At 59.6% G+C, this 23,893-nt stretch overlaps 6 protein-coding genes across 6 annotated transcripts; 2 read left to right on the top strand and 4 right to left on the bottom strand.

Moving 5' to 3' along the window:
* Positions 1 to 648: 648 nt before the first annotated feature.
* On the bottom strand, positions 649 to 1,987 carry BJ171DRAFT_557806 (P-loop containing nucleoside triphosphate hydrolase protein; the record flags this gene model as incomplete). Its single annotated transcript, XM_053113118.1, has 5 exons — positions 649 to 869; positions 959 to 1,264; positions 1,386 to 1,461; positions 1,572 to 1,637; positions 1,778 to 1,987. 5 exons carry the CDS (start codon positions 1,985 to 1,987, stop codon positions 649 to 651), a joined length of 879 nt encoding a protein of 292 aa, XP_052970162.1.
* A 5,394-nt stretch (positions 1,988 to 7,381) lies between these two features.
* Positions 7,382 to 13,360, bottom strand: BJ171DRAFT_490163 (P-loop containing nucleoside triphosphate hydrolase protein; the record flags this gene model as incomplete). The annotated part of the gene is made up of 9 exons (XM_053109588.1): positions 7,382 to 8,488; positions 8,647 to 9,082; positions 9,250 to 9,588; positions 9,841 to 10,524; positions 10,769 to 11,846; positions 12,224 to 12,600; positions 12,737 to 12,825; positions 12,970 to 13,063; positions 13,224 to 13,360. Coding segments are annotated over 9 exons (3,876 nt in total), but the record flags the coding sequence as incomplete, so codon positions are not given.
* A 656-nt stretch (positions 13,361 to 14,016) lies between these two features.
* BJ171DRAFT_577897 (Translin family-domain-containing protein) lies at positions 14,017 to 15,830 on the bottom strand (the record flags this gene model as incomplete). Its single annotated transcript, XM_053113848.1, has 8 exons — positions 14,017 to 14,102; positions 14,221 to 14,298; positions 14,415 to 14,559; positions 14,704 to 14,836; positions 14,963 to 15,076; positions 15,178 to 15,257; positions 15,375 to 15,649; positions 15,809 to 15,830. The coding sequence occupies 8 exons, from the start codon at positions 15,828 to 15,830 to the stop codon at positions 14,017 to 14,019; spliced, it is 933 nt and encodes a 310-aa protein (XP_052970160.1).
* A 35-nt stretch (positions 15,831 to 15,865) lies between these two features.
* BJ171DRAFT_234060 (uncharacterized protein) lies at positions 15,866 to 17,083 on the top strand. The gene is made up of 2 exons (XM_053106557.1): positions 15,866 to 16,393; positions 16,627 to 17,083. The coding sequence occupies exons 1-2, from the start codon at positions 15,925 to 15,927 to the stop codon at positions 16,809 to 16,811; spliced, it is 654 nt and encodes a 217-aa protein (XP_052970159.1). The 5' UTR covers positions 15,866 to 15,924; the 3' UTR covers positions 16,812 to 17,083.
* Positions 17,084 to 17,834: 751 nt separating this feature from the next.
* On the bottom strand, positions 17,835 to 20,279 carry BJ171DRAFT_577895 (uncharacterized protein; the record flags this gene model as incomplete). Its single annotated transcript, XM_053113847.1, has 1 exon — positions 17,835 to 20,279. The coding sequence occupies one exon, from the start codon at positions 20,277 to 20,279 to the stop codon at positions 17,835 to 17,837; it is 2,445 nt and encodes an 814-aa protein (XP_052970158.1).
* A 1,387-nt stretch (positions 20,280 to 21,666) lies between these two features.
* On the top strand, positions 21,667 to 23,580 carry BJ171DRAFT_490154 (L-Aspartase-like protein). Its single transcript, XM_053109587.1, has one exon. It carries the CDS (start codon positions 21,766 to 21,768, stop codon positions 23,212 to 23,214), a length of 1,449 nt encoding a protein of 482 aa, XP_052970157.1. The 5' UTR covers positions 21,667 to 21,765; the 3' UTR covers positions 23,215 to 23,580.
* The last annotated feature ends 313 nt before the right edge of the window (positions 23,581 to 23,893 follow it).

Below are 23,893 nucleotides of genomic sequence, written 5' to 3'. Positions count from 1 at the left end.
TATTCCACTACATTCCCGCTCGCCTCAGGCAGCCAACAGAGAGGGCGAGGGGAGCACCGGATCGGATCGGCCGGATCGGATTGTTCTTGATCTGCCACCTCTCAGGCATCAGAACAGCGACTCGGCAAGCAGGCCGGTGGCCGCCCGCTTTAGCCCTGCCACCGATCGTGCTCGAGCCACCCGAGATCCGCTGGTCCGCTGGTTTGCCCGGAGGCACGCTCGGGCTGCTGTCTTCCCGGATTGCAATAGGAGAGGTTGGTCTTTCAGGCGTCTATATTTGATTCACAGCGCTGGTGTTCTGAGGCGGGGATAGAGGGCTTTGCTGTACTGTCTGTCTTCGCGATCTGCGCCGAAGCGGTCCGGCTGCATAGACCCTTTGCGATCAGGGGGAGGGAATCGATGCGCCACGGAGTGGCGGCCCTGGGCAAGAAATGCCAGGGCATTATGAGTGAGTGGGCAAGTACAATGTGAGGCTTCTTGGTGAAGGTGGGGAGTGAGGCTGTCGCGGGGTTACTGCGAGGGATTATCGCGGCCTTGGCAAGCAAGACTCTATGAGAAAGGGATGTGGAGGCACTGTGAAGGCAGTCGGGCTTGTGCGAGAGAACAATGTAGCAGTGGACAGGATGGCTCTTCCCCCCAGGGGCAGGATCAGCAGCCGGCAGTCCCGTATTTATGGTTCCAGGCGTCGTAGGCTTGGATCGAGTCTGCGCCGACACTGCGGCGGATCGTGCCCAGGGCATTTTTGAAGTCAATGAGCTGGATCGGTCGGATATCTTGGATGCTGGTGGTGATGATGCGCTCGCCCAGCTCGCGAATCGGGCCGAGCGAGGCCTCGCGTGCAAGTGCGGTGATATCGCTGCCGGAATAGCCTGCAGCATGGGAGCCGTCAATACACAGGCCAGATACCTGCGTCGGTCCCTCCTCCTGCAGACGGCAGCACTGCAACTGCAGCACTCACCCTCGGTTGATTTGACAATCCACTCAATGTCCCTGATGCTCAGCTGGGTCTTGTGGCTGCCGATGAGATGCTCAAGAAGAGTCTTGCGGGTCACATCTTCGGGCAAGGGGATGTAGATCCGCTTGACGAGTCTACGCAGCGCAGCTTCGTCCAGCTCTGCGGGTCGGTTGGTGGCCCCAAGGACGAGCAGCCTGTCTTCGCTCGAGCTTCCGAGGCCATCGAACTGGAGGAGGAATTCGGTTTTGAGCCGTCTCGATGCTTCATGCTCGTTCTCGGTGCGCTCCGTCAGGATCGAGTCGATTTCGTCTGGAGAAGGATAATGTGTGAGTCGAACTGCGGTCACCGCGGTAAGGAAGCTACCCAGCAGTCAGGAGACTGTAGCGGCTCAGTCAGCACCGTCGGCACAATCGAAACGCAGCTGTCGTACCGATGAAGATCACCGATGGCTGCATCTCCCGGGCCAGAGCGAAGAGAGTGCGGACCATCTTCTCGCCTTCTCCAACCTACGGCGGAAGCAGCAGCAGCAACGCAAATGTCAGCCAGATGCAGCATGGAATCTCTCTATGCTATCACCCAACAAGTCCCACCAAAGTTCACCACAGCAAGGGCTTACATATTTGGATGTGAGCGACGAAGCACTGATGGCAAAAAAGGTCGCCTTGGACTCGTGAGCGACGGCCTTGGGTCGTGCAGCATTCAGAGGGCAGGAGTAGAATGTGGTGGCAATCAGCCGAATTGTTGGCTGGCACTCAGGGCAATTGTCATCGGTCTGTCGCTTGGCCAGCGTGATGCACCGATTCCCTTGCGACAATGCCTTACCTTTGCGAGCATGGTCTTGCCAGTGCCCGGCGGGCCAAAGAGCAGGACGCCACGGGCTGGAGACCGCAGGCCGGTGAAGAGCTCAGGCCGCAGAGTCGGCAGAATGACAATCTCGCGCAGCGCCTGCTTGGCGACGGACAGACCGACAATGTCGTCCCATTTGACCGAGGGGCTCTTGACGACGACATCGTCGAGGATGTGGTTGGCCATTGCGCTGTCGAGCGACTTGAGGGCCGGGTTGCTGGCTGGCGTTTTGAGTCCGGGGCTCGATCGAGACTTGCGCAGGGTGCTTGGGGAGCTGCCCTGCACCCTGGTCTTTGGGATGCTCTTGGGTGGGTGTCCGAGCGGCGGTGGCGGCGGCGGGATAGGGTCGGCTGGGGGGGGGTGGAAGCAGCCGCCGACAAGCAGCAAGAAGATCGAGGAACGGCCAAAGCGCATAAGTCGGACGCAGAATGGGCATGTTCAGACAAACAGCGAGCTTTGCCAGAGGGAAGGAGACGGCGGCGGGCTTACCCTTGTACTTTGAATTGAGCCAGAGGATGCGCTCCTCGACGAACGAGATGTTTTTTCGGATCTTGACCGTCAGCTGGGCGGCTCGGTCTCTGCGGGAGCCATTGGAGGAGAGACGCAGGGGCCGGAGGAGTGAGGGGATATTGACAGACTCGACGGCGGACCAGCGATCGGACGACCACAGCCGGCCAAGCAGGAGCACGCCGGAGCAGCAACATGATATATCCGAGTAGAAGAAACATGCTCGAGGGGGGGGGCGGCCGATAGGACAGCGGCGGGGCGACATACCTTTCCTCCTGCGTTGAAAACGTCATGGTGGTTGCGCTCTTGAGGAGAGACAGGCCCTTCTTGTAGAGGGACAGGGCACCCAGCGGGTCGTTGGCTTCTTCGCGGTCGATGGCATTCGAGACGACTTTGCCGCCCTGGTCGGCAAGCGACCGCTGCTGCTTGAGCGACATGGTGAGTTGGGCGCCGGGAGTTGCAGGACGGATGATTTCGAGGTGGCCGGGGGGTGGGTGCGATGGGGCGTCCGAGAACGAAGTGTCAAAGACCGATGGCGCCAAGGTCTCTTCAGAGGACGACGACGACAACGACGCCCAGTCCGGCCGCTGCTTAGCGCGGGCTGACGAACAGCTGGTGCCGGCCGACCCCGACCCCGTCCGCCGGACGGTTGGGCGAGCGCTCTTGCTACGACTCCGGCCCTCGGGCTCGCCCTGGGTGGGTGGTGGTCGCTGGCCTCGTCGAGGAGATGCCGAGCGACCCCGCGAATGCGAGCGGCCCGACGACACCGGGGTTGGCGACGAGAGAGGCACTTTTTTGCCAGATGCCTTCTCACCGGCCTGAGCTGACGACCCAGAGGGAGTCCGGCTGTCCTCGGCACCAGGCCCAGCCAGCGACCTGCCCTTCGACCGACTCGATCGGGGAGACGAGCGAAGCAGCCAGGTGCTGTACATCCAGATCAGCATGATCAGAGCAGGCAGAAGCACATGGAGATAGAGATTGCTGCCGGCTGCAGCAGGAGGCTGCGTGGCTGCGTTGCTGGGGCGCCAGCCCAGCCAGGGGACCCAGCCAAAGAACAGCGACGGGGCGGCTGCGGGCATGGTCGGTGTCGGCGGCGGTGGTGGTGGTGCCGGCGGCGGCGAGGAGAACCAGCGGGCACAGGTCTGCGGAGAAGCGAGATAACGAATACAGAGCCGATAGGCTGCGTGGGGGTCTGCGCTCTTGGTTGACATGACGGCAGTCCGGAGGTGGGGTATCGATTAGCAGAGGAGTTTGGGACGCTTGCTGAGTGAGCCCTGATGTTTGGTTGATCGGTCGGTGTCCGGCAGTTGGCAAGACAGGACAGGGCAGAGAAAAGAACTAGAGGAGAGGGGGCCTCAACAGGATATCCGTTGCAGCATGGGATTGCAGCGACGGACGGTGCGGATGCCAAAGCGCCGAGGCGACGAGATGATATCGAGGGCCGTATTGGCGAGGCGTATCGGCGAGGCGTGGTGGGTGCGGCTGGGAACTGCAGGGCGAGAAGCGCAAGCAGATCCTCGGCCAGGGCCGGCAGCGACGGGAGCAAAAAGAAGAGGCAGAGGGCAGTCCGGGCAGGAGACGACGGAGGCAAGTCGGGGCGGGGCTTGGTCGGCCGGCTGCGATGGATGCGCAAGGACGTGCAAGATGTGCGTTTGTGGGTGTCGGCGCCGATGAGGGCGAGCACGAGTTGGCGAAGGGCAATGGCACGAAGCGCAGTGGTGCAACAACGACACCGTTACAGGCGATCCAATAAAAAACGGGACACCCAGGTTTTTGACCATTCATCGAATATTTTGTTACCCAATGTTATCGCGCGCTGGCCATGACCATTCGCCACACAACCACTCTCCAGAGGAAAGTATCACTCTCACTCTGCCACACTGCCATCCACCGAGCAGGTCTCTCACACAAGAGGGCAACACACCTCTACAAGTCCAAGCGACTGGATGAGCGAGTGGCACAGTTCAGGGACCAGGTCCGCTCCATCGACCCGCGGCGATTCGTTTTTGTCGATGAGACAGGGATCAGGAGATCCATTTTCCCTCTCTACGGATACTCACCGAAGGGTGCTCCGCTTCGCCAGCGCAATCACATGAAGCACAAGTCTGTCTCGGCTGCATTTGCCATCAACCACTCTGGTGTGCTGCATCGCATGTACATCCCCACATCATTCAAGACACACTCGATGGTCGAGTTCTTTGAGCGAGCGACCTTCCCAGACGACTCTGTGATTGTGATGGACAATGTCAGCATGCACAAGACAATGGCTGTCCTGGACTGCATCGAGCGCCGAGGATGGTCAGTGATCTTCACCCCACCTGCTTCACCCGACTTCAATCCCATCGAGAACTTCTTTGGGGTTGAGTCCCCACCGATTTGGGGTTGAGTTCCTCCAATTTGGGGTTGTCCCTCCAATCAAGCCGCCATTTTCGCGTTCACATCCCTGGCTTGAACCTCTCGGCGATTTTTGAACAGGGTCACTTCCCCAACCAACCCGCAAAGACGGGCTCCTGCTCTCGGGTATAAATGCCACACCTTCGTCCTGCTGCTTTCTTCCCTCATCTCGCCTTGATCTGATCATCGCGCCATTGTACGATAAAGAAGCGTCTCTGCTCTGACCAGTACCACTGGCAGGCATCCAGCATCCTCTGCCCCCATGCCTCCGAAGCGCAAGGGTACCGGTGATGGCCAGCCTCGGCCACCCAGGCCCAAGAAAGCCAAGTCACAGTCGGAGCCTGTCTCTGGTTCGTATTCTGACCCCACACATGCTTGGTCGTCTGTTGCTCCGTCGCTCACCACCACTGCTTCTGCAGATCCAATGGATGTCGATCCCACCGAGCCTGGTCCATCTACTTCCTCGAGTACCAGCAAGCGATGTCCCAAGTGCGATGGCACCGATCACGAACGTTGCAACACCAGCAAATGTCCCAAATACCGGCCCCTCAAGAGCTCTGTCGTCCCACTCGTGGATGGAAGGTCATCCGCCCCTCAGTTCAGCTGCTTCAAGCAGACGATGGATGGCTGTTGTCTCAATCCCGCTCTCCGCGACAAGATCCAGGCCACCGTCGAGGCCATGACCCAGATCCAGTTCGAGGCATCCAGGCTGCTCAACCTGCACATCCTCCGGTGCATCGAGCAGGATCTTCCCGTCCCCGTCATCTCCAAGTCCACCCCTGCTTTCATCCGCCAATGCTTCAAGATCGTCCAGGACGGTGCCCTCTCCCCGACCGGGGACAACGAGAAATACAACGAGCATCTGGTCGCTTCCTTTCGCGACTACCAGACCACTCGGCACGCAGACCTGCCTCCGGCCCCTCGTCTGCCTGATGGTGCTCACAGTCAGCTTCTCACACTGGCTGTCAATGCCTATGCCACCAACTGCACCACCCACCTCGACCTGGCCTACTGGCGACTCCTTCGCCGCTTCTGCGCTGCCGTCTTCCCAGCCAACAAGCATAAGCACGAAGCCATCGAGGCCTGTCTCGAGCTCTTCGAGAAACCAGGGCAGACTCCACCCAAGGCCGATCTCGAGTTCCTCTATCCCGAGTTTGGTCACGTCCTGGACGAGTTTCGGTACAGCAACGACCAGGACCGCTTCCGGGCCCTCCATCGCCTCTCACACCATGTGGGAATCCTCGCCCGGGACAAGATGGTCGACAATGTCCACAAGTGGATCGACTGTGACATGCCCGCCCTCCGAGTCACCGAGCTGCAGCGCCAGGCCAAGCTGGACGAGCTCACTGCCCGAGGCATTCCCTCCGACGACAAGAGGTTCACCACGGCCAAGTCTGAGCTCGGCACCACCAAGTCCAAGATCAACAAGCTGGCATCCAGGATCAAGTGGGCACTGAAGCAGCTCGCTCTCGACACTCCTCCGGCCGTGTGCACGATAGTTCCTCTGTGCACTGCCACGGCCAAGTATGTCAAGATTGACACGGTCACTCTCTGGGATCTCCTGGGTCCAAGAAGCGCCTTGGACTCACCTGGGACATGCTCAAGGAAGAAGGTGAGGACGGTGTCAACAACCAGGATCGTCTCTGGCGCAGTTGCTTCAAGCTGCGTAGTTCCCTCTTCCAAGAGCGGGACGTGAACAAGGAGCTGTTCAACTACGAGATCAGCACCGATGGCATTGGATGCACCATCGGTCTCGTCAAGTTTCTGCCTCGAACCGATCACACCGAGACCATCGAGCCTCCTCCGACTGCCGAGCAGCGTATCCAGGCCCACATTGGCGACCCAGACCCCGACCGCACCACTTGGATTGGCATCGATCCTGGAGTCGGCTCCATCTTCACGGCGGTCATCCAAGCACCGGGCCACCAAGACGAGGTGGTCCCATTCTCCAATGGTCACTACCAGCACATGTGTGGCCATACGTCCAACACCAAGTGGCACAATATCATGAAGTATCGACTCGATATCGAGACCTGGATGTCGACCACCCCCTCGCCCAAGGTGTCATCCTCGGAGGCCTTCAAGGTCCATCTCACCCATGTCCTGCGACCGGAGCTGCGAGTGCAGCTCGACTTCCACCTTGGCAAGAAGGCCCGTCACCATCGCTTCACGGGCCACAAGAGACGCCAAGTGGCCGTCGACAGGATGTGCAAGGCCGTCCTGAAGCACGCCCCGATACGGACCGATGTGGTGATCGCCTTTGGCAATGCGTCATGGCGTCAAGGCAAGGGCTATGCATCCAGCCCTCGGAGGCAGCGGTTTGCTCGGTACTTTGAGCAATTCGAGCACCACCGCCGCCGTCCCACTCACCCTCACGGAAGCGTCAAGGTGGCCTCGACGAACGAGTTCAACACCTCGCAAGTGTGCTCCAAGTGCCTGGAGCCAGTTCGGTTGGAAGGACTCGATGCGCCCAGTGTTGCGAATTCCCACTTTGTCAGGAGCTGCAAGAATCCCAGCTGCCGGACAGTGTGGAATCGCGACGTCAATGCGGCGCGCAACATGATCACAGTATGCAGGTCGATTGTGGAGATCGGAGAGCGACCGGCGGTCTTCACTCGGAGGCTGCCAAAGTGATCTGTTTTATTTCTTGTGGCTTTGCTTGACGCAAGCACAGCACATACTACATGTTCATGGAAACGGCTATATTGTCCCGTTTTTTTCTGAATAAAGTGTACAGCGGGGCGAGAACATCAACTGTTCAACTGTTCAACTGTTGCCAGCCGCTGGAAAGTACAGCGTGTTGAGATCAGATGTCGACTGTTGAAGTGCTGTCTCCGCTGCTGAAGCGCAATATCCGCTCCCGAGACACGATATTCGCTCTCCGGGCACGATATTCGCTGTTGACACATGGCAGCAGCTGTCACTCGGTGCTCCGTGGTGGTCGCACTGTGATTCCAGCTGAATCACATCGCTGGTGTCGGGCAGCCCGTACACCCCGGCTCCATCATGCGGGCAAGTGGATCGTTCGCGGGGTACGGCGCTCGCGCGGGTCGCTGTTCAGATGCATTGTGCAGTCCAACCGGGGCTCGTATTCAGCATCTCAGCAGCACGGCTGCCTGCTCGTTACTCGCTACCCGTCACTTGTCACTGGCCTCGCTCGCTCGCTGCTCGCTTCAGCAGCTCAAACGACTGCTCGCCCGTCTCCTTGCACATCTTCCAGAACCAGCCGTGGCCCTCGATCGCCAGCAGCTCGCGCGGGCTGCCGTACTCCACCACCCGTCCTTCGTCCAGAACCAGGATCCGGTCGTAGTCGATGATGGTGTTGAGCCGGTGCGCGATCGTAAAGACCGTCGAGTCCTTGAAGATGGTCCGGACGCTGTCCTGGATCAGCCGGTCCGTCTGCATGTCGACCGCCGAGGTGGCCTCGTCCATGACAATGATCTTGCTGGCCCGGAGCAGCGCGCGAGCCAGGCAAATGAGCTGCCGCTCGCCAAAGCTCCAGTTGGATCCGTTCTCGGAGATGTGGGTCTCGAGGTCGGATCCCACCCGGGTCTTGAGCGAGACGAGCTCGAGGGCCGACCAGATCTCGGCGTCGGTGTACTTGTTGAAGGGGTCCAGGTTGAATCGGACGGTGCCGTTGAAGCAGAAGGGCTCCTGCGGGATGATCGAGATGGACGAGCGCAGATCCGCCAGTCCCAGGGCACTCGTCGACACGCCGTCGACCATGATGGAGTTCTCGGGGGTTGGCTCCACCAGGCGGAAGAGTGCCTGGATGATGGACGATTTCTGGAGAGGGAACCGCGGGAGCGTTGCCGATATTGTCAGTGTCGTTGGCGGTGTGCTGGCCGCAAGTACCCAGCATCGGACTGGTCGGAACCACACCGACCCACCACACCGACCCACCGCACCAGCACCATCGTCACTCGTGCATGTGCCCTGCTTACCCCAGCTCCAGTACGGCCAACCACGCCGATCTTGGTGCCGCCCTGGATGTCGACGCTGATCGCCTTCAGTGCGTCCCACGAGCTTCCGGGATATCGCAGTGTCATATCCTTCATAGCAACGTTGCCCTTGCTGGGCCAACCTTTCTCGGGGCGCACATGGGTGTACTCGGCCGCCTCCGGGGCCAGGCGGGTGTACTCGAGGATGCGCTCGCAGCTGATCATCAGGTTCTCGACCTCGGTGCTCTGTCGGATCGTCCATTGCGAACAGCCGGCCAGCTGCAGGGCATAGCTCAGGATCAGACCGACCGTGCCCCCAGACAGACCCAGGCTCGACTTGAGGACGACACACAGGAGGCCAAGCACAAAGATGAATGCCGATGCAGACATGTCCAGGCGAATGCCGAGCCATCTCCCCGACGAGAGATAGGCAAAGAACCTGGAGAGCGCAGCGATCCCGTCGGCAACATTAGCAAGCGGCACTTCATCCCACCCAGCCACCATCGGCCCTCACTCTACTTTCACCCTCACTCGATTCCGACTCTGCTGTCCCTGAAGAATTCTCACGCCAGCCACGCTCTCTCAGGCAAACGGCGCGCAACCTACAGTCGTGTGTTGTCGTTCTGCAGCTTGATGAACTCGTTGAGGAACATGGACTGTCGGCCATAGGCTCGGACGAGGGCCAGTCCGTCCAGCGAGGTTGTGATGAACGAGTACACGGGCGACCGCGACACATTCTCCATGCGCTTGATCTGCCGGGCAGTCAGCAGGTAGAAGCGCTGGATTCGCACAAAGCCGTAGACGATCGGCGGGATGAACAGCAGCAGATACGGGATCGTGCCGGTGACACCCAGCGTGCCCAGGATAATGAATGCGAACTGGGTAAAGTCAAAGAACGTCATCGGCAGGTTGTCGTCCATCAGGTTGATGTCCTTGGCGAAGCGGCTGCGGATAAGCAGAAGCACGATGACAGCAGAGACAGACGTGCATGTTAGTCGATGGACAATCCGTCAGAAAGCCAGTGCTCGGCACAGTGTGTCCCGCAGAGTCGAAAATGGTCGCCGAGGCGGTCGATGGATCGCTGACTGCCGTCCTTGAATCGCAAGAGTGGAACTGTGGTGTACACCACTACGCGGAGCCTACTACCAAACCGGGAACACACCCAGAACCCCGTGGGTCAAGCATCGGGATACCTACTTCATGATTCGGCCGTGCGGGTTGTTCTGGAAGAATGTCATTGGTGCTCGGAGCACAGCGTTGAGCATCTTCTTGAAGAGACCCCTCGAGGCGTTCAGGCAGATCCAGTAGAACAGCAGGGCTCGCGACAGGGCCAGCACCAGGACGCATCCCGCAAGGCCGACGTAAATGTACAGGTTCTGGGGGTTGCGCTGGTCCGTGAACGTCTCGGAGGACCAGCGGGACAGCCACCAGTCCGTCATCAGACTGCACACCTGGGCCAGCACCACCAGGACGATGCACACAACCGTCCAGGAAACGCCTCCGCCGGTGCGGAAGTAGTCGACATAGACCTGGGTTGAGAGCGTACCCTGCTCACTCTGCTCGGCCGCCAGCTCCTTCTTCTGGAAGTTCATCTCGGGCACCTCGTCTTCGATCACGAGAACCTCATCGGCCGCGCTGGCGCCTTGGTCTTGGGCTGCTGTCTGTTGGATGTTGGATGCCGCAGCCTCAAAGTCCTGAAGCACCTTGGCAAAGACCGAGTCGGGTGCTTGGCAGACCTCCCGATAGCTTCCAAAGCCGGCGACTCTGCCGCGCTCGAGCAAGATGACACGGTCACAGTGACTGACAAACTGGAGCTGGTGCGTGGCCAGGAAGATCGTCTTGCCCTTGAGTACGCCACGGATGCATTCGTTGAATAGATGTCTGGGTGGGGGGCACGATAGCGAGAAAATGGTCTGTATGAGAAACTCGAGCAGCATACGCCCTAGTGCCCAGGCTCCACGATGGACAATATCGACGACACAGACATCACAGCGACCTCTATCGGTACAAGCATTCATGCGACTGCTATCGATAAGCATCCATGGCGACCCCGACCGTCATCGATAGCAGCGCGGACGCTCATTCGCTCGGGACAATGCAGCCGATACTGTGCTCAGACACATACCTTCCGACCCGGGCATCGACAGCACTCAGAGGATCGTCCAGGAAGATAATGTCGGCGTCGGCGTAGACCGCACGGGCCAGTGCAATGCGGGCTCGCTGGCCACCCGACAGAGTCACGCCTCGTTCGCCGACCACAGTCTCCTCGCCTTCGGGGAAGCGGCCAAGATCGTGCTCGAGGGCGCAGGCCTTGACGACGGTGCGGAACCACTGCTCTCGATACGGGGCACCAAAGAGGATGTTGTCGCGGATGGTGCCGGAGAGGATCCACGGCTGCTGCGATGCATAGGCCATCTTGCGCGAGCGCGTGTGAATGGTTCCGGCTCTGATCTCCATCTCGCCGAGGAGGGCGTTCAGCAGACTGGTCTTGCCGGCGCCGACTGGTCCGACGATGCCCACGAGCTCACCGGTGTTGGCCTGGAACGAGATGCTGTTGAGGATGCACACGTCTTCCTTCTTCTCGAGGCTGGGCACTGGCGTCGCTGTTTTGGACGGAGACTTTGGCGGTGCTTTCCGACCACCCAAGGGAGTCGTGCCCCACGCAAGGGAGGCGTCGCTGACCAAGACCGCCAGCTTGGGGTCGACCGAGTCCAGATGGGCCACATCGGCGCTGTGGCTGGCGAGGCGATCAATCTCAGGCAGAGACAGGAACTCCTGGATTCGCTGGAGTGACACGCGAGCCTCGGTAGCAAACTGCACGGCCTTGGGAATGTAATTGGTCATATCCATTCGGATGATGTTGAACAAAGGAATGGACGTGAAGATCTTGGCCGGGGTAAGGGCTTCGCCGAGGGCATAGGTCGTTCCAAAGGCCAGGAGAGCAATCAGGGTGGGCGAAACAAAGTAGATCGAGTCGTTGATGGCACGGAGAAGCGAGCTCTTGGTCATCTGGTGGACTTCGTGTGAGCGCAGGTCGTTGACGTTGTCTATAAACGGTCGCTCCCAGGCATAGAGCTTGATGACCTGGATGCCGCTGAGCAGGTCGGAGAGACTGCTGATGCGCTTATCACGGAACTTGTTGGTTTCGCGGCGGATTGCACCAAACATCTTGCCGAACTGCGACTGGAGCGGAACGAGGAGGGCTGGACGGATCGAGACCAGATGGGGGTGTGGTCCGCAGAGGCTCAGCGTTAGAAACCATGGTCAAGCGCGGTGCAGCGGCAGCGATAGCCATGCCGAGCAGGAAAAGGCGACAGCGAATAGGGAGAGTGGCACTCGAATCGAACAGCATGCGTGGGAAGGACGGTGCCCTTGATGCACAACGGGATCTCTGCAGGCCGCAACATGGACAACCAGAACCTTGGCCACTCGGCATGGCACGAGAGCATAGCAGAGGAGGGCATAGCAGAGGAGGGCAGAGCGTAGCAGAGGAGGGCAGAAGCTCGAAGGCAAGCAACAAGCAGGTCTGAGAATAACTGTGGGCTGTGCGTCAAGTACTTAGCAGCCAGCCAACACTCACCAAGACCGAGCATGCCTGCCAGGCTCGAGACGCCGATCTGCTCCCACAGACAGTAGAGCACAAGAGCAAACTCAAACGGCGCCAGGATCAGATAGATAGCATAGATACAGGTGTCCTCGAGACGCTGAACATCGGCCGAGATCATGTTGACGATCACACCGGTGCTGGAGGTGTGGCCGATAGAGAGATTCAGGCACTTGCGGTACATGGTTGCGATGAAGCTGATGCGGAGGTTCATGCCCGTACGGGTGGTTGCGAAGATAATCCAGTGTGATACTATTTGGGATAATACTGATCCCAGCGACAGAAGGATCACCCAAACGTAGCCCATGTATGCGGGACTGGTGCCAATGTCCTGGAACCAAACTAGAAGCTGGCTGGAGACACGGAGGGAGACATGGAGAAGGGTCAGGAAGGCTGATGCAGCATGCCGCTGCCCATTCGGTACCGCTGGTGTTTCGGTCGCCGGCGACATGGGCGAGGATGTCGTGGTCGACACTCGCAAGCACTCACCCAAGTAGCAGAGCCGTTCCGACTTTGAGGAGACAGGAGACAAAGACCAGGAAAACGGATTGTCGGTAACCGATCCACATTACTCGCATCTAGACAGGGTGAATCGATACATGGGATGAGAGGAAGTGAGAGACGAGGCGAGGATCAAAGGGCGATCGGAGGCAGGTGTGGCCTCGGCCAATGCACATTGACAGACGACTCCAGCGATCGGATGCAAGGGGCAAGGCGGCTACCATGACTTTCCAGAGCTTGGGCGACGGCTTCTTGGCCTCCCTCTCCCATTCACGGAGGAGACGTTCGGAAGTGGCGTTGCAGTCATCGCTGGGTCTGGGAGATGGACGACACAAGCGATCCGACGAGGTTAAATCACGGAGCCGATGGCCAGAGAGAGCGATGCTGGGTCATTGCCTTGCTGTGCTCTGAGCCAGCGCGAGATCCCTCCCCGGAGAGCGAATGGCGGCGGGATGGCAGCGAAACGGCAGCGTACTCGATGGGGGCAAAGTTCTTCAGAGAGAGCGTATTCTTGGCGCCGTGGGAGAAGAGAAAGGTCATGTGCGAATAGAACCCCTTTTGCAGAGGGTTCATGCTGTGGTGCGGAGGGGCGACCTTGGAGGACGGATCCTCGCCGCCTGGGTTCCCAGAGCGCCTCTTGAACCAGCCGAGGGACATGTGAATGCGGGATCTGGGTGCTGGGAATGGGTTGGATCTCGGGACTGGATCTCAGGACTGGACTGGGCTGGGCTGGGCTGGGCTGGGAAGCGGCGAGGAGAGAGAGAACACAAGCTCATATAGACCGGTGCCGCCGCAGTGCCGCCGCAGCCAATTTCTTCCCTGCTTGCGCTTGCCCAGCCACCCCTGTTTCCACGGCACCCAACGGAAACGTGGCTATACGGCGGCCCTTGTGAGCATCGGGCGGGACAGCCCTTTGGCAAGCCCAGCCTGCAGGTTCACCAGGAGCTGCGGCGCTGGAACGATGATCCAGAAGTCGATGTTTCTCGGTCAGCGGGCTTGACGGGTCACGCGACCCCATTCCACAGACGCGCTCGAGAGCGACGCTGGTTGGCTGGGGCTTCCTTCGGGACAACAACCAGGCCGAGAATGCCAAGTGTCCTCATCGCTGCTGCACCGTTGGTCCGCTTCGCTGCCTCAACGACAGGCGGGGAGCACTGCTCACGGCAGCCAAGGATCCGAGACATGTGTTCTTTGTTGATACGGTATGCCCGGCGGATGCTATTGACACCTGCGGCTGGGAGTCGCGCTCCATCCAGGAGGTCGCCTGTTCACTCCCGATCTGGCTCATCGAGGTCCATCAGTCCCGCCAGGCCCTGCGGGAACTCGGTTCCTCGCACCTTGACCCGGTAGCACGCTGGTAGAGTGTCGGATGGGGTTAATGCAGGCCGAAGTGACTGCGATGGTCGCCGCACCGACCATCGCTTCCGCTCTAGCTCATCATCGAATCCACACAGCGCCATGCCTTCGCTTACCGTTCTCGACCTTGTCGAGGCTTGCGGCCATGACCTCCACCTTCTTAGTGGCCTCGGGAAGATCAATGATCTCGTATTCTGTCCGAGAAGGAGTTCCATCGAGTGCTCAATGACTCATCTCAGCATGGGCTGCTCGCACACCTGACCGATCATGCCACCCTCCGACTTGGATGGATGGAAATACGGTAGCCTACCTGTCTTGAGACTGCGGAGCAGATCACAGATCTCTTGTGCCTTGTCACTCTGACCCTTTGCTACGATGTTGATGGCATACCGCATCAGCTCGCCGCTGAGATCGGCCAGACCCAGGACATATTCTTCGTATGTGAAGCTGAAAAACTAGACGATGAGCCGCATTGGGCAGTGAGCATCCCAATCCTCCTCCATCTGTGCATTCGAAATCCCACTGCCAATGCTGATACTGCATTGCGGATGTGGTCTTGTAACCCCCGTCCAATGATCATTGTCGACCCTCATCCTCACCAAAGTGCCATCAGCTTCGGAAAAGTCGGTATCAAGCCCAGATTTTGTGACGATGGTGCCGTTTTGAAGGAAGTGAAGGAATGATATCGCCTCAATGTACTCTTCACAGCCGGGACCGATGGATCGGCGATGTCTGGCAGCGAGATGATGCGGAAGTGGAGTTAGATTCGCCGCCCGCCACGAGCTGCCGCTCATCAAAGCAACAAGACCGGCGTCAGTGTCAGCCTAGGGCATGCCATCAACCGGCATGATGACGGACCTGTAGTAATCCTGTCCCTTCAGATCTCGGGAGACTTGTCGGAAGAGTTGGACAATCTCGGCTTTCTTGGCGAGCGCCTCGGCAAAGATGGTATCTTGGTTGCTGGCCTCAATCCTGTTGGCACCATCCATACACCGATCAAAGTCATGGAGTTGCAGTCAGAGAATGCCTTCTATTGTCTGCCACCGACCAAGCACCATAACAAGAGCCCGCACCTATGCAGCGTGAAGATGAGCTTTTTGCTGAGGCTGGTGATATCGCGAGAAACCTTGACAATGCGCTCGCGCCGGTCGTACTGTCGTCGTTGGGGCATGTGGGGCGGAGATGGAGCAGAGTTGGTCAGCGATCCAGACAAGCGCCGACAAACGGATATAACCTCCCTGGGACACCGTTCCTTGGCCCAATTGCCCACCATTTGATCCAGATCTTGTCGGCATGCGTAGAAGAGCCGCTGGATGTCGGTCATCAAGTGTGGCTCTGGAGCGCCCGCCCTTGGACCAGCAGAGGCCGGCGGTCGGTTTCCGTCCCGCTTGCGTTGGTTGCGCTGGCCAGGGCGATTGACAGAGGCGGACTGGGCAGGATCATCCGAGGACGCATTGGTTCGAGCGGGTGCCTCCGAATCTCCAGCGGAGTTGTCGCCCGAAGGCTTTGGCCGCTTGTTTTGGCCTTCCTTCTCCGGGCTGAGTTCTGGAGGAGCACGGGATATGTGGGTATGGAGGGATTCGCGGATTGTGGGCATCCATTCGTGAGTCCTCGGTAAGAGTGTGACGGGAGCAAGCAGCTGGATCGCCGGCAGCAAGATACATGTCTGGACGAGTGCCCGTGGGCATGGCTTGCGGCACGCACCTCGGCGGGCAGGAGTGGACATAGCAGCGTCGCCGGCAGGACAAGATGCAGAGGGACGGCGGGTGTGGGCTAGATCGTAGACAGAGTTGGGGGACGCTGGTGATCTGGCTCGCGCCATGGCTTTGGCCTGCGAAATGACCGCCGCTGGGCAATGCTGTCAGCGGCAGCATCTACATCTGCATCTGCATCTGCATCTCGACGGCGAACCCGTTGCCCATCGCCGTGCCGCCATTGCATTCGGGCACCATCACATTCGAGCACCATCGCCCGTCGGCATCCCCCAGAGTCACCGGCGTCGGCGGGTGGTCCTGTCCGAGCCCGGCGGTCTTCGCGCCCGATCAGACGGAATGACACAGGCCTGGTCATCGTCCTGGTGGCCTGATGCAACCAGCATCACCCCAGGCCCCATCCCGCCATATAAATCGGCTGCTTCGGGCTTGATTCGTAGTCGGTATCATCAGCAACACCCACACCAGAGACAGCGATATCCCAGTCAGCAATATCCACCTACTAGCCTGTCAGATCATACAGCATGCTGCACGACAAGCAAGCCCCCCAAGAGCCACCCAAGGACCGACATCTCTCGTAAGCTGATCAAGTCCCGCATGGGCACGCTTGTTCGCTGGATCTCATGCTGGGAGGGGGGGGGCGTGTATGCGGGTCCTGTTGCGGTGCATTCTTCCATGCGGCCATGAGGACTGCATGTGGTTTGGCACAGCGCCAGCCGAGGCCAATGCTTCGTGGCCATTACCATCGATCTACCGTCGCCGCTGCATATGGCTGACCGCCGGCATCGTCTCCTCCTATGTCTATCACAGCAAGAACGGGTCCGACCCCCGCGGCCTGCCCAAGAAAGGAGGCTCCGGCGGCGCCCATAACTGGGGCAGCTTCCAGGACGACGTTGACTACGTTATGGACCACCCAAATGCCCGATCGATCGCCAAGGACCACCTGCCGCCTGCGGCTGTGCAGCTGGTCAATGAGAAAACCTTCTGCAAGCTGACCGGAAAGCCCATTCCGAACCCCGTCCAGGTACCGCACTTTGATACCCCAACGGTGGTCAAGGCCCACAAGAAGCGACATCGCAGACGACGACATCCGGCCGCTGCTGCTCCAGCCGCGGATGCTGCCGCAGCCGTCGATGCCGACCAAGTCGTCGATGACCATAGCGGCGACGACCATAGCGATGACCATGACGACAATGACGACCATGACGATACGGAGGAGCATATCCCAGCTGCAGACACCGCTGTCAGCGCTCACTAAGCCGCCGCGCTGGGGTCAATTGGTCCACGGCCGGCTGGAGCATGCTGCGACTATTTGATTGTATTTCGCTATCCTTCTTCACCACCATTCGTTTGAAATGTCCATGACACCCAACAGACCCTGCTTGGGTCCGCCGTACCCTATTTTTGGAATTTTGAATATAATACTTCCGGGAGTACCTCCGATACCCGAGAGCTGCAGGAAATGATCATGGTGAGGGACGACGGTCGTCGGGAGCTGCTGCAGCGAGAGCATTATAATCCGAGAATATGGTCTGTCAATGGTGACACTAAGCAATATGTTCTCTGGCTTTGGCTTGAGTGCTCTGCGGGGACCTTCTCCGCCCTCTGCCGTATCTTTTGTGTCCGCCGAAGGGTATATGTATGTGTGTGATGTGCCGCCGAGACAGATGCGAGGGAGGCTACCAAATTGGAGGGCATCATGTTTTCGCCATATAGACCTGTTCGCCTCGACACTGGTAATGTTGCCTCGACCGGAATTGCGCCGCCTTAGTTAGACCACACAGTATGTTTGCTGGAGAGAGCGTCGCAGGAAACCCCCAAGTTCAGCAGCGCCGCGGCCCTCCCCATCCCCATTGAATTACTTGCATACAAACTGCAAAGCTGGAACGAAGGCCTCCTCTGCCTCCCCGAGTGTGTCAGCATATGGCCAGCACCAGATTCCTTGGCGGCTGTCGGTTTCGCTATATCCGCAAGGACCAGATGTTGCTGAATCGAGCAGGGACATCCGGGCGATGGCTTCAGTTGCAGGCACGCACTCGATTGAGCTGCATCTCCTGCCGGAACTGCCGATTGTCAGGCGGCGAGGTGGAAAGCCCGCCATGCATCTGCAGAAAGGCACGAAGCTCCTTGAACTGGTCCATGTGTCTGTCGTCGTCGGCGTCGTCGGCGTCAACGTCGGCTCCTCGAAGCGGGTGATCGACCCGCAGGGCTCCAGCAGTGTTCCCGGGGTTCGGAGGTGGCGGGGGCGGACAGAGCACAAACCCGTTTTGCGAGAGCTTTCGAATCTGATGCTTGAACTTTGTCGGCTCGTAGCCGAGATAGAAAACGGATGGAGAGGACTGCAGATCCCCAGGAGTCAGCTTACCGACAACGGCTCCGCGGCCATGGCCCTTCTTGCTCGGGCCCACTAGTCGCTCCAGACTCAGAGCCCGGAGAGAGTTGCGACCGTCAAGAGCGCTGCCAGTGTCGCCTGGGCCCGACAGCGACTTGTAACCAGCAGGGCTGTCCCTGGGAGTTGGTCCAGCCTTGCACGTCGACGGCCGAGAAATGGATAGCGCCAGCGAGCCGGACGAGTCGGAAGAACCGGCATCGCGGCTCTCAGCACCCGAATCCGACGATAGACACAGGTTCGTGTACGAGGACTGCTGGATCATCGGGAGCCCCCGGGAGTTCGGGGTGTTCATGCCGCTCGTGCTGCTGCCGAGCAGCTCGGCAGAGCTCAGGCCCTGGTGCTTGGATCCTTTGCCCAAGATTGGGTCCATGAGCGAGCCCGAATGTGTTTCGGACAGGTACTTGCGACCGGTGATGACCGTGGTTGCTGGATTGAGCCGAAAGTCCTGGGAGAGCCGACCGCGAGAAGATTTGGAGAGCGACAGACCGCTGAGCATCAGGCGCTTGCGCAGACTCGCCATGTTTTCTGATGCCGCCGGAAAGCTGGAGCAAGTATCGATCTTGGAACGGGGACCCGCTCGCTTGGACTTTGTCGGACCAAAGGGCCCGTTGAGAATGGCATTGTTGACAGAGGATTCGCTGACAGGGATGGCGGGGACTAGAGGAGTCTGGGAAGCCGTGTGGTGCTCGGGATTGCCCGGATCCGGGATGTCTTGAGACAGCTCCGAGCCTAACCGAGCTGCCTCGGAGGGCATCCGAGCCGGGGTCGGTGCTGGAGGGCGGCCCGGGATGAGCCCCGGACCAATCTGGGGAACGAGTTTGATGGACTGTTGGGCATCTTCTTTCATGATGACGACTCGGCGACTGCCGGCTGTCAGCGGGCGGCTAGTCGTGCGAGCTTGCGAGGCGGGCACATCGCATGTGTGATGCTGCACCGGAGATGGCCGGTCGTGGTGTCGCTGAAGCGTCGGCTTCTGTTTGGGATCGATTTCGCTTGGAGAAAGCAGCACACTCACCTCGCTCGACTGCGAAAGCGCAGTGTCGTCCTCCAACAGAGCACCGGCGTCGTCCGTGGGTCCATTGGTGTTGGCAGGGTCCTGTTTTGCTTTGTCGCCGCTTGGATCATACCTTTCTTCGCTGGCATCTGGAAGCAACTCGCCCAGAATCGATTCGGCCGACTGCGGCCTCGAGGACGACCACGGTTCATCACAGTCATCGAGAGTGGCTCTCAGGATGGGCATGGGCATGCTTCGCTTGCGGTTGGCTTTCTTCTTCCATTTCTGCGCATTCGAGTCTACGACTGGACTGACCGAGACCACAGACGGCTCAGACCCGACGAGCAAGTCTTCGGGCCTGGTTTCTGGGGTAACGTAGCGATAGGTTGCGGTGGCAATCTCGGGTATGAGCGAGAAGATGTCGTCGGCGCCTGGGGACGAGCACCAGCCGGTGAGCCGCTGGTCGTGGTCGAACATGGACTCGTACAGATCCTTGGCGCTGACGGTCGGGCACTTGATGATCTCGCTTGCGGAAGCCGGCTCGTCGTCGCTGTCGAGCTCGTCATCGTCGGCCAAGAGGTCGTCTTCGATCCGGACCAGGCTTGCAGACGACAGCACAAGGGTCCGCGGCGGCATGGCCGGTCGGCGACTGGGCTCGATCCTGGATCCTGACAAGATTTGGCTCGAGTTTTGGGGAATTTGTGGGTTTGCCATGATCTGGGCGACCGAGACGACCCGGCCCGCCAAAATGGTCTCTGGTGGGATCTCGCTCGATGCTGCGGGAGCGGCTCCATATGTTTTGTAAGTGCGCTCGATTCGGCGGAACTCGAGCGGCTTGAAGCCCGTCTGGGGTCGAGGCAGGAACGGACTTTGGGACGAGCTCGGGACAGCTCCAATAGCCCCGGCGGTCCCGGCTGCTCCGGCGGCTGCGGCCGCCATGCGCACGCCGGTGGTGGTGTATGCCCGGATGACTTGCACTTGCCGCTCCTGCGGCGTCAGCGGGTGAGGAACGGATATGGGGATGGGGATAGCCTGCAGAGGAAGCGAGCAGGACGAGTCCCCTGGATTAAAGCCCATTTTTCCACCACAACCGAGAGACAGGTGGGTACCGATGGGTTGGTTATCAAGGCGGTGGGCGTCCACAGACGCAGAGAACAGGCAAACGTGACAGGAGGCTGCCTGAAAGCAAAGGCGTCTGATATAAACTATTGTCGGGGATGTGCTTGGCTGAGATTCAAACGGACTCGAGTGGTAACGAGGCGTGGGAAAACGGGGGGCTGCCCTCAAGACACCAGTGGCGACAGAGATGCCCGGTGCAGCACAGAGACAGGCGAAGGAGCAAAGGACCGAGCAGGACGAGCGACGAGATCCAGACTCAGACCCGTATGAATACGGCGACGAGCTGTTTGGATGGCGTGGCTCAAGCGAGGGTGATGGTGATGGCTGGATGTGGAGCTCCGGCGCGAGCAAGCGACCAAGTGGCCACGGACAGGCGGGAGTGGTCAGACGATAGTGCTGGCGAGCACGAACGAAAGCCAGATGGAAACGCAAGCGCTGCAGATGAAACTTTGGACCGAGCACGAATTGCGACTGTCGAAGAGCAGCTGGGTCGCCTGCAGTCCGCTGCTGGTCTATTGCAGGCAGCAGCGAGTTTTCTTTTTTGGCGGCCGCAGCCCACTGGCGATGCATTCTCTGGACGAGCAGAAAAGAAGCCAGCCGCAATCAGAGTCCCCATATGTGGCCAGTGACACCAACGGCAATTGATCCGAGGATCTCAGCGTGCTCACCAACTGTCGCGGAATGTGAGTAGGGGATGTGCGGGACTGACGCCAGGGCATTTGTACATATGCCTCTTATCCTCTGATGCTTGGGATGGAAAGAAAAGGGCGCTGCCGATGCCGCCGCCGATTGATTGCAGTGACCTCATTGACACACACCTCCAGCGGTATGAATCTTGGTACACGAACGCAGCATTGCCTGTCGTCATACGGCGCTCATATGTGAAGCGGGACACCCGTGCTGGAGGCGGGTGGCCGCTGCAACTGTAGATCTTGGACTCAACGCCGCTCATTGGCAGTCCACCGCCTCGGTTCCCATGACACTGATAGATGAGACAAGATGCAGACTGTGTTCCCCATCAGTCGGCTTTGGAAATGACCTGCGAAGAGTTTGGCATCCGGGTTCGCTGGATGCACGCGTTCGTCTGTGCAGCTCTTGTTGCTACCGAGCACATCGAATACGGCGTAGTCTATCTGACCGTGCAGCAGAATGCCCCTTGGGCCCGCCGTCCCCGAGCGACATGCAGGACGAGCCACTTGGACAGCAGCCAGGCAGACTCGCTCCAGGGCACACACATCCAGGTTCGCTGCCCGGGCTGGACAGGCCGTGGCGCAGAGTCTGTGACCCTCACATGACTGCGGCGCTGTTTCTGTCCTGCTCCAACTTTTTTTTCTTCCGCCGATCAGCCGCCATATCGCGCCGCGTCCTTCGCTTGCATCTCCAGCCTCATCGCCCGCCGGCTCACCGCTATCTGCCCTTGCACCTGCCCCCTTCTGCGTCCACCATGGCTGACCTGCACGACCGCTACTCGAGCCCCCTGACCTCCCGGTACGCCTCGCCCGAGATGGCCCACAACTTCTCGGACAACAAAAAGTTCAGCACCTGGCGACAGCTCTGGATCAACCTGGCCGTTGCCGAGAAGGAGCTGGGCCTGAAGGACGTCACCGACGAAGCCATCGAGGAGATGCGGGCCAACGTCAACAACATCGACTACCAGCTCGCCACTGCCGAGGAGAAGCGCCGCCGGCACGATGTCATGGCCCACGTCCACACCTTCGGCGTGGCCTGCCCCAAGGCCGCTGGCATCATCCATCTGGGAGCCACCTCGTGCTATGTCACCGACAACTCGGAGCTGATTATGATGCGCGACGGCCTCGACATTGTGATCCCCAAGCTGGCCAGCTGCATCAAGAAGCTCTCGGACTTTGCCGTCGCTCACAAGGACCTGCCCACCCTCGGCTTCACCCACTTCCAGCCCGCACAGCTGACCACCGTCGGCAAGCGCGCCTGCCTCTGGCTCCAGGACCTGCTCCTGGATCTGCGCAACATCGAGCGAGCCCGCGCCGACATGCGCTTCCGTGGCGTCAAGGGCACCACCGGCACCCAGGGCTCGTTCCTGGCGCTGTTCGACGGCGACCACGACAAGGTCGAGCAGCTCGATGCCCGGGTGACTGAGCTCTCGGGCTTCTCGTCGGCCTTCCTGGTCACCGGCCAGACCTACACCCGCAAGGTCGATCTGGATGTCCTCAATGCGCTTTCGTCCTTTGGTGCCTCGGCCCACAAGATCGCCACCGACATCCGCCTGCTGGCCCATCTCAAGGAGCTCGAGGAACCCTTTGAGAAGGACCAGATCGGCTCCTCGGCCATGGCCTACAAGCGCAACCCCATGCGCTCGGAGCGTGTCTGCTCGCTGGCCCGCCATCTCATGACCCTTGTCGGCAACACTCAGCAGACCGCCGCCGTGCAGTGGCTCGAGCGCACCCTCGACGACTCGGCCAACCGCCGTGTCAGCATCCCCGAGGCCTTCCTGACCACCGACATTCTCCTGTCGCTGCTGCAGAACATCTTTGACGGCATGGTTGTCTACCCTCAGGTCATCCGCCGCCGCATCCTGCAGGAGCTCCCCTTCATGGCCACCGAGAACATCATCATGGCCATGGTCAAGGCCGGTGGCGATCGCCAGGTCTGCCACGAAGAGATCCGTGTCCTCTCTCACCAGGCCGCCCGACAGGTCAAGGAGTTGGGCCTCGACAACGACCTTATCGAGCGTATCAAGCAGACCCCTTACTTCAGCCCCATCGTCCCGCAGCTGGACAAGCTCCTCGATCCCTCGACCTTTACTGGCCGTGCGCCCCAGCAGGTCGATCGCTTTATCCGGGAGGAGGTTTTGCTGGCCCTCAAGCCCTACGACACCATCCTCGGCCAGGTCCAGCAGGTCGAACTGACCGTCTAAGGCACCTCGATCGTATTGGTGGTGGCGAGCAGCGCGACGGGCATGCGTCCCGGCCAGAGTCCCGGGCTGTCTGTGTATGTGTGCCAATACTATGGACAGACCAAAACCATGTCGCTCCCTCCCATCTGTGCACGCAGCGTTCTGGCTCCCGACGGATCCGCCCCGCTCTTCATCCGAGCTATGTTGCGTTTGGTGCATTGCTTGTGCGAGCCCTTTCCCAGAGGGATCCTGCCCGATTGGTGGGTCGCACCTGACGTCATGCCTGAGTGCGGCGGTTTGGGGCCAGCTCCAATAGAGCGGCTTGATGCGCATTTACGACGACGCCAACTTTGAGGCCAATGTGGCAGTCGATATATTGAGTGCGATATAATCAGGGCAGCGGAAGAAAGTATCAACATGAAACGAAAGGTGTTGTGAGGATGGGCGTGAGCCGAGATTATAGTACAGTTTAGATCCAAGCAGAATTATAGAGGGGGGGGGAAGCGGCGGCCAGCGCTTCAGTGGGCAGCCAGAGGATAGCTGTGACGTCGTTGGCGATGGCGCTTGTGCTGGACCTTGACGACGGTGGGTTGGTCAAAATGCGGGAGCTCCTTTGGCGGAAGGATGGGCTTGCCGGACATGCGACAAAAGGTCTTTTCGTCGACCGTCTGCACGGTCTGGACAGTGCGGGGACCTCGTA

Source organism: Polychytrium aggregatum (assembly GCF_025602895.1).
Source record: "Polychytrium aggregatum strain JEL109 chromosome Unknown BJ171scaffold_5, whole genome shotgun sequence".
Classification (NCBI taxonomy): Eukaryota; Fungi; Chytridiomycota; class Chytridiomycetes; order Polychytriales; genus Polychytrium; species Polychytrium aggregatum.
This window is presented reverse-complemented; position numbering and strand designations above follow the sequence as displayed.

Coding starts and splice junctions, on each gene's coding strand:
- BJ171DRAFT_234060 (XM_053106557.1), top strand. CDS start 15,925: ATGGCTTTGGCCTGCGAAATGACCGCCGCTGGGCAATGCTGTCAGCGG. Junction 16,394..16,626: donor CCCAAGGACCGACATCTCTC/GTAAGCTGATCA, acceptor TGTCTATCACAG/CAAGAACGGGTCCGACCCCC.
- BJ171DRAFT_490154 (XM_053109587.1), top strand. CDS start 21,766: ATGGCTGACCTGCACGACCGCTACTCGAGCCCCCTGACCTCCCGGTAC.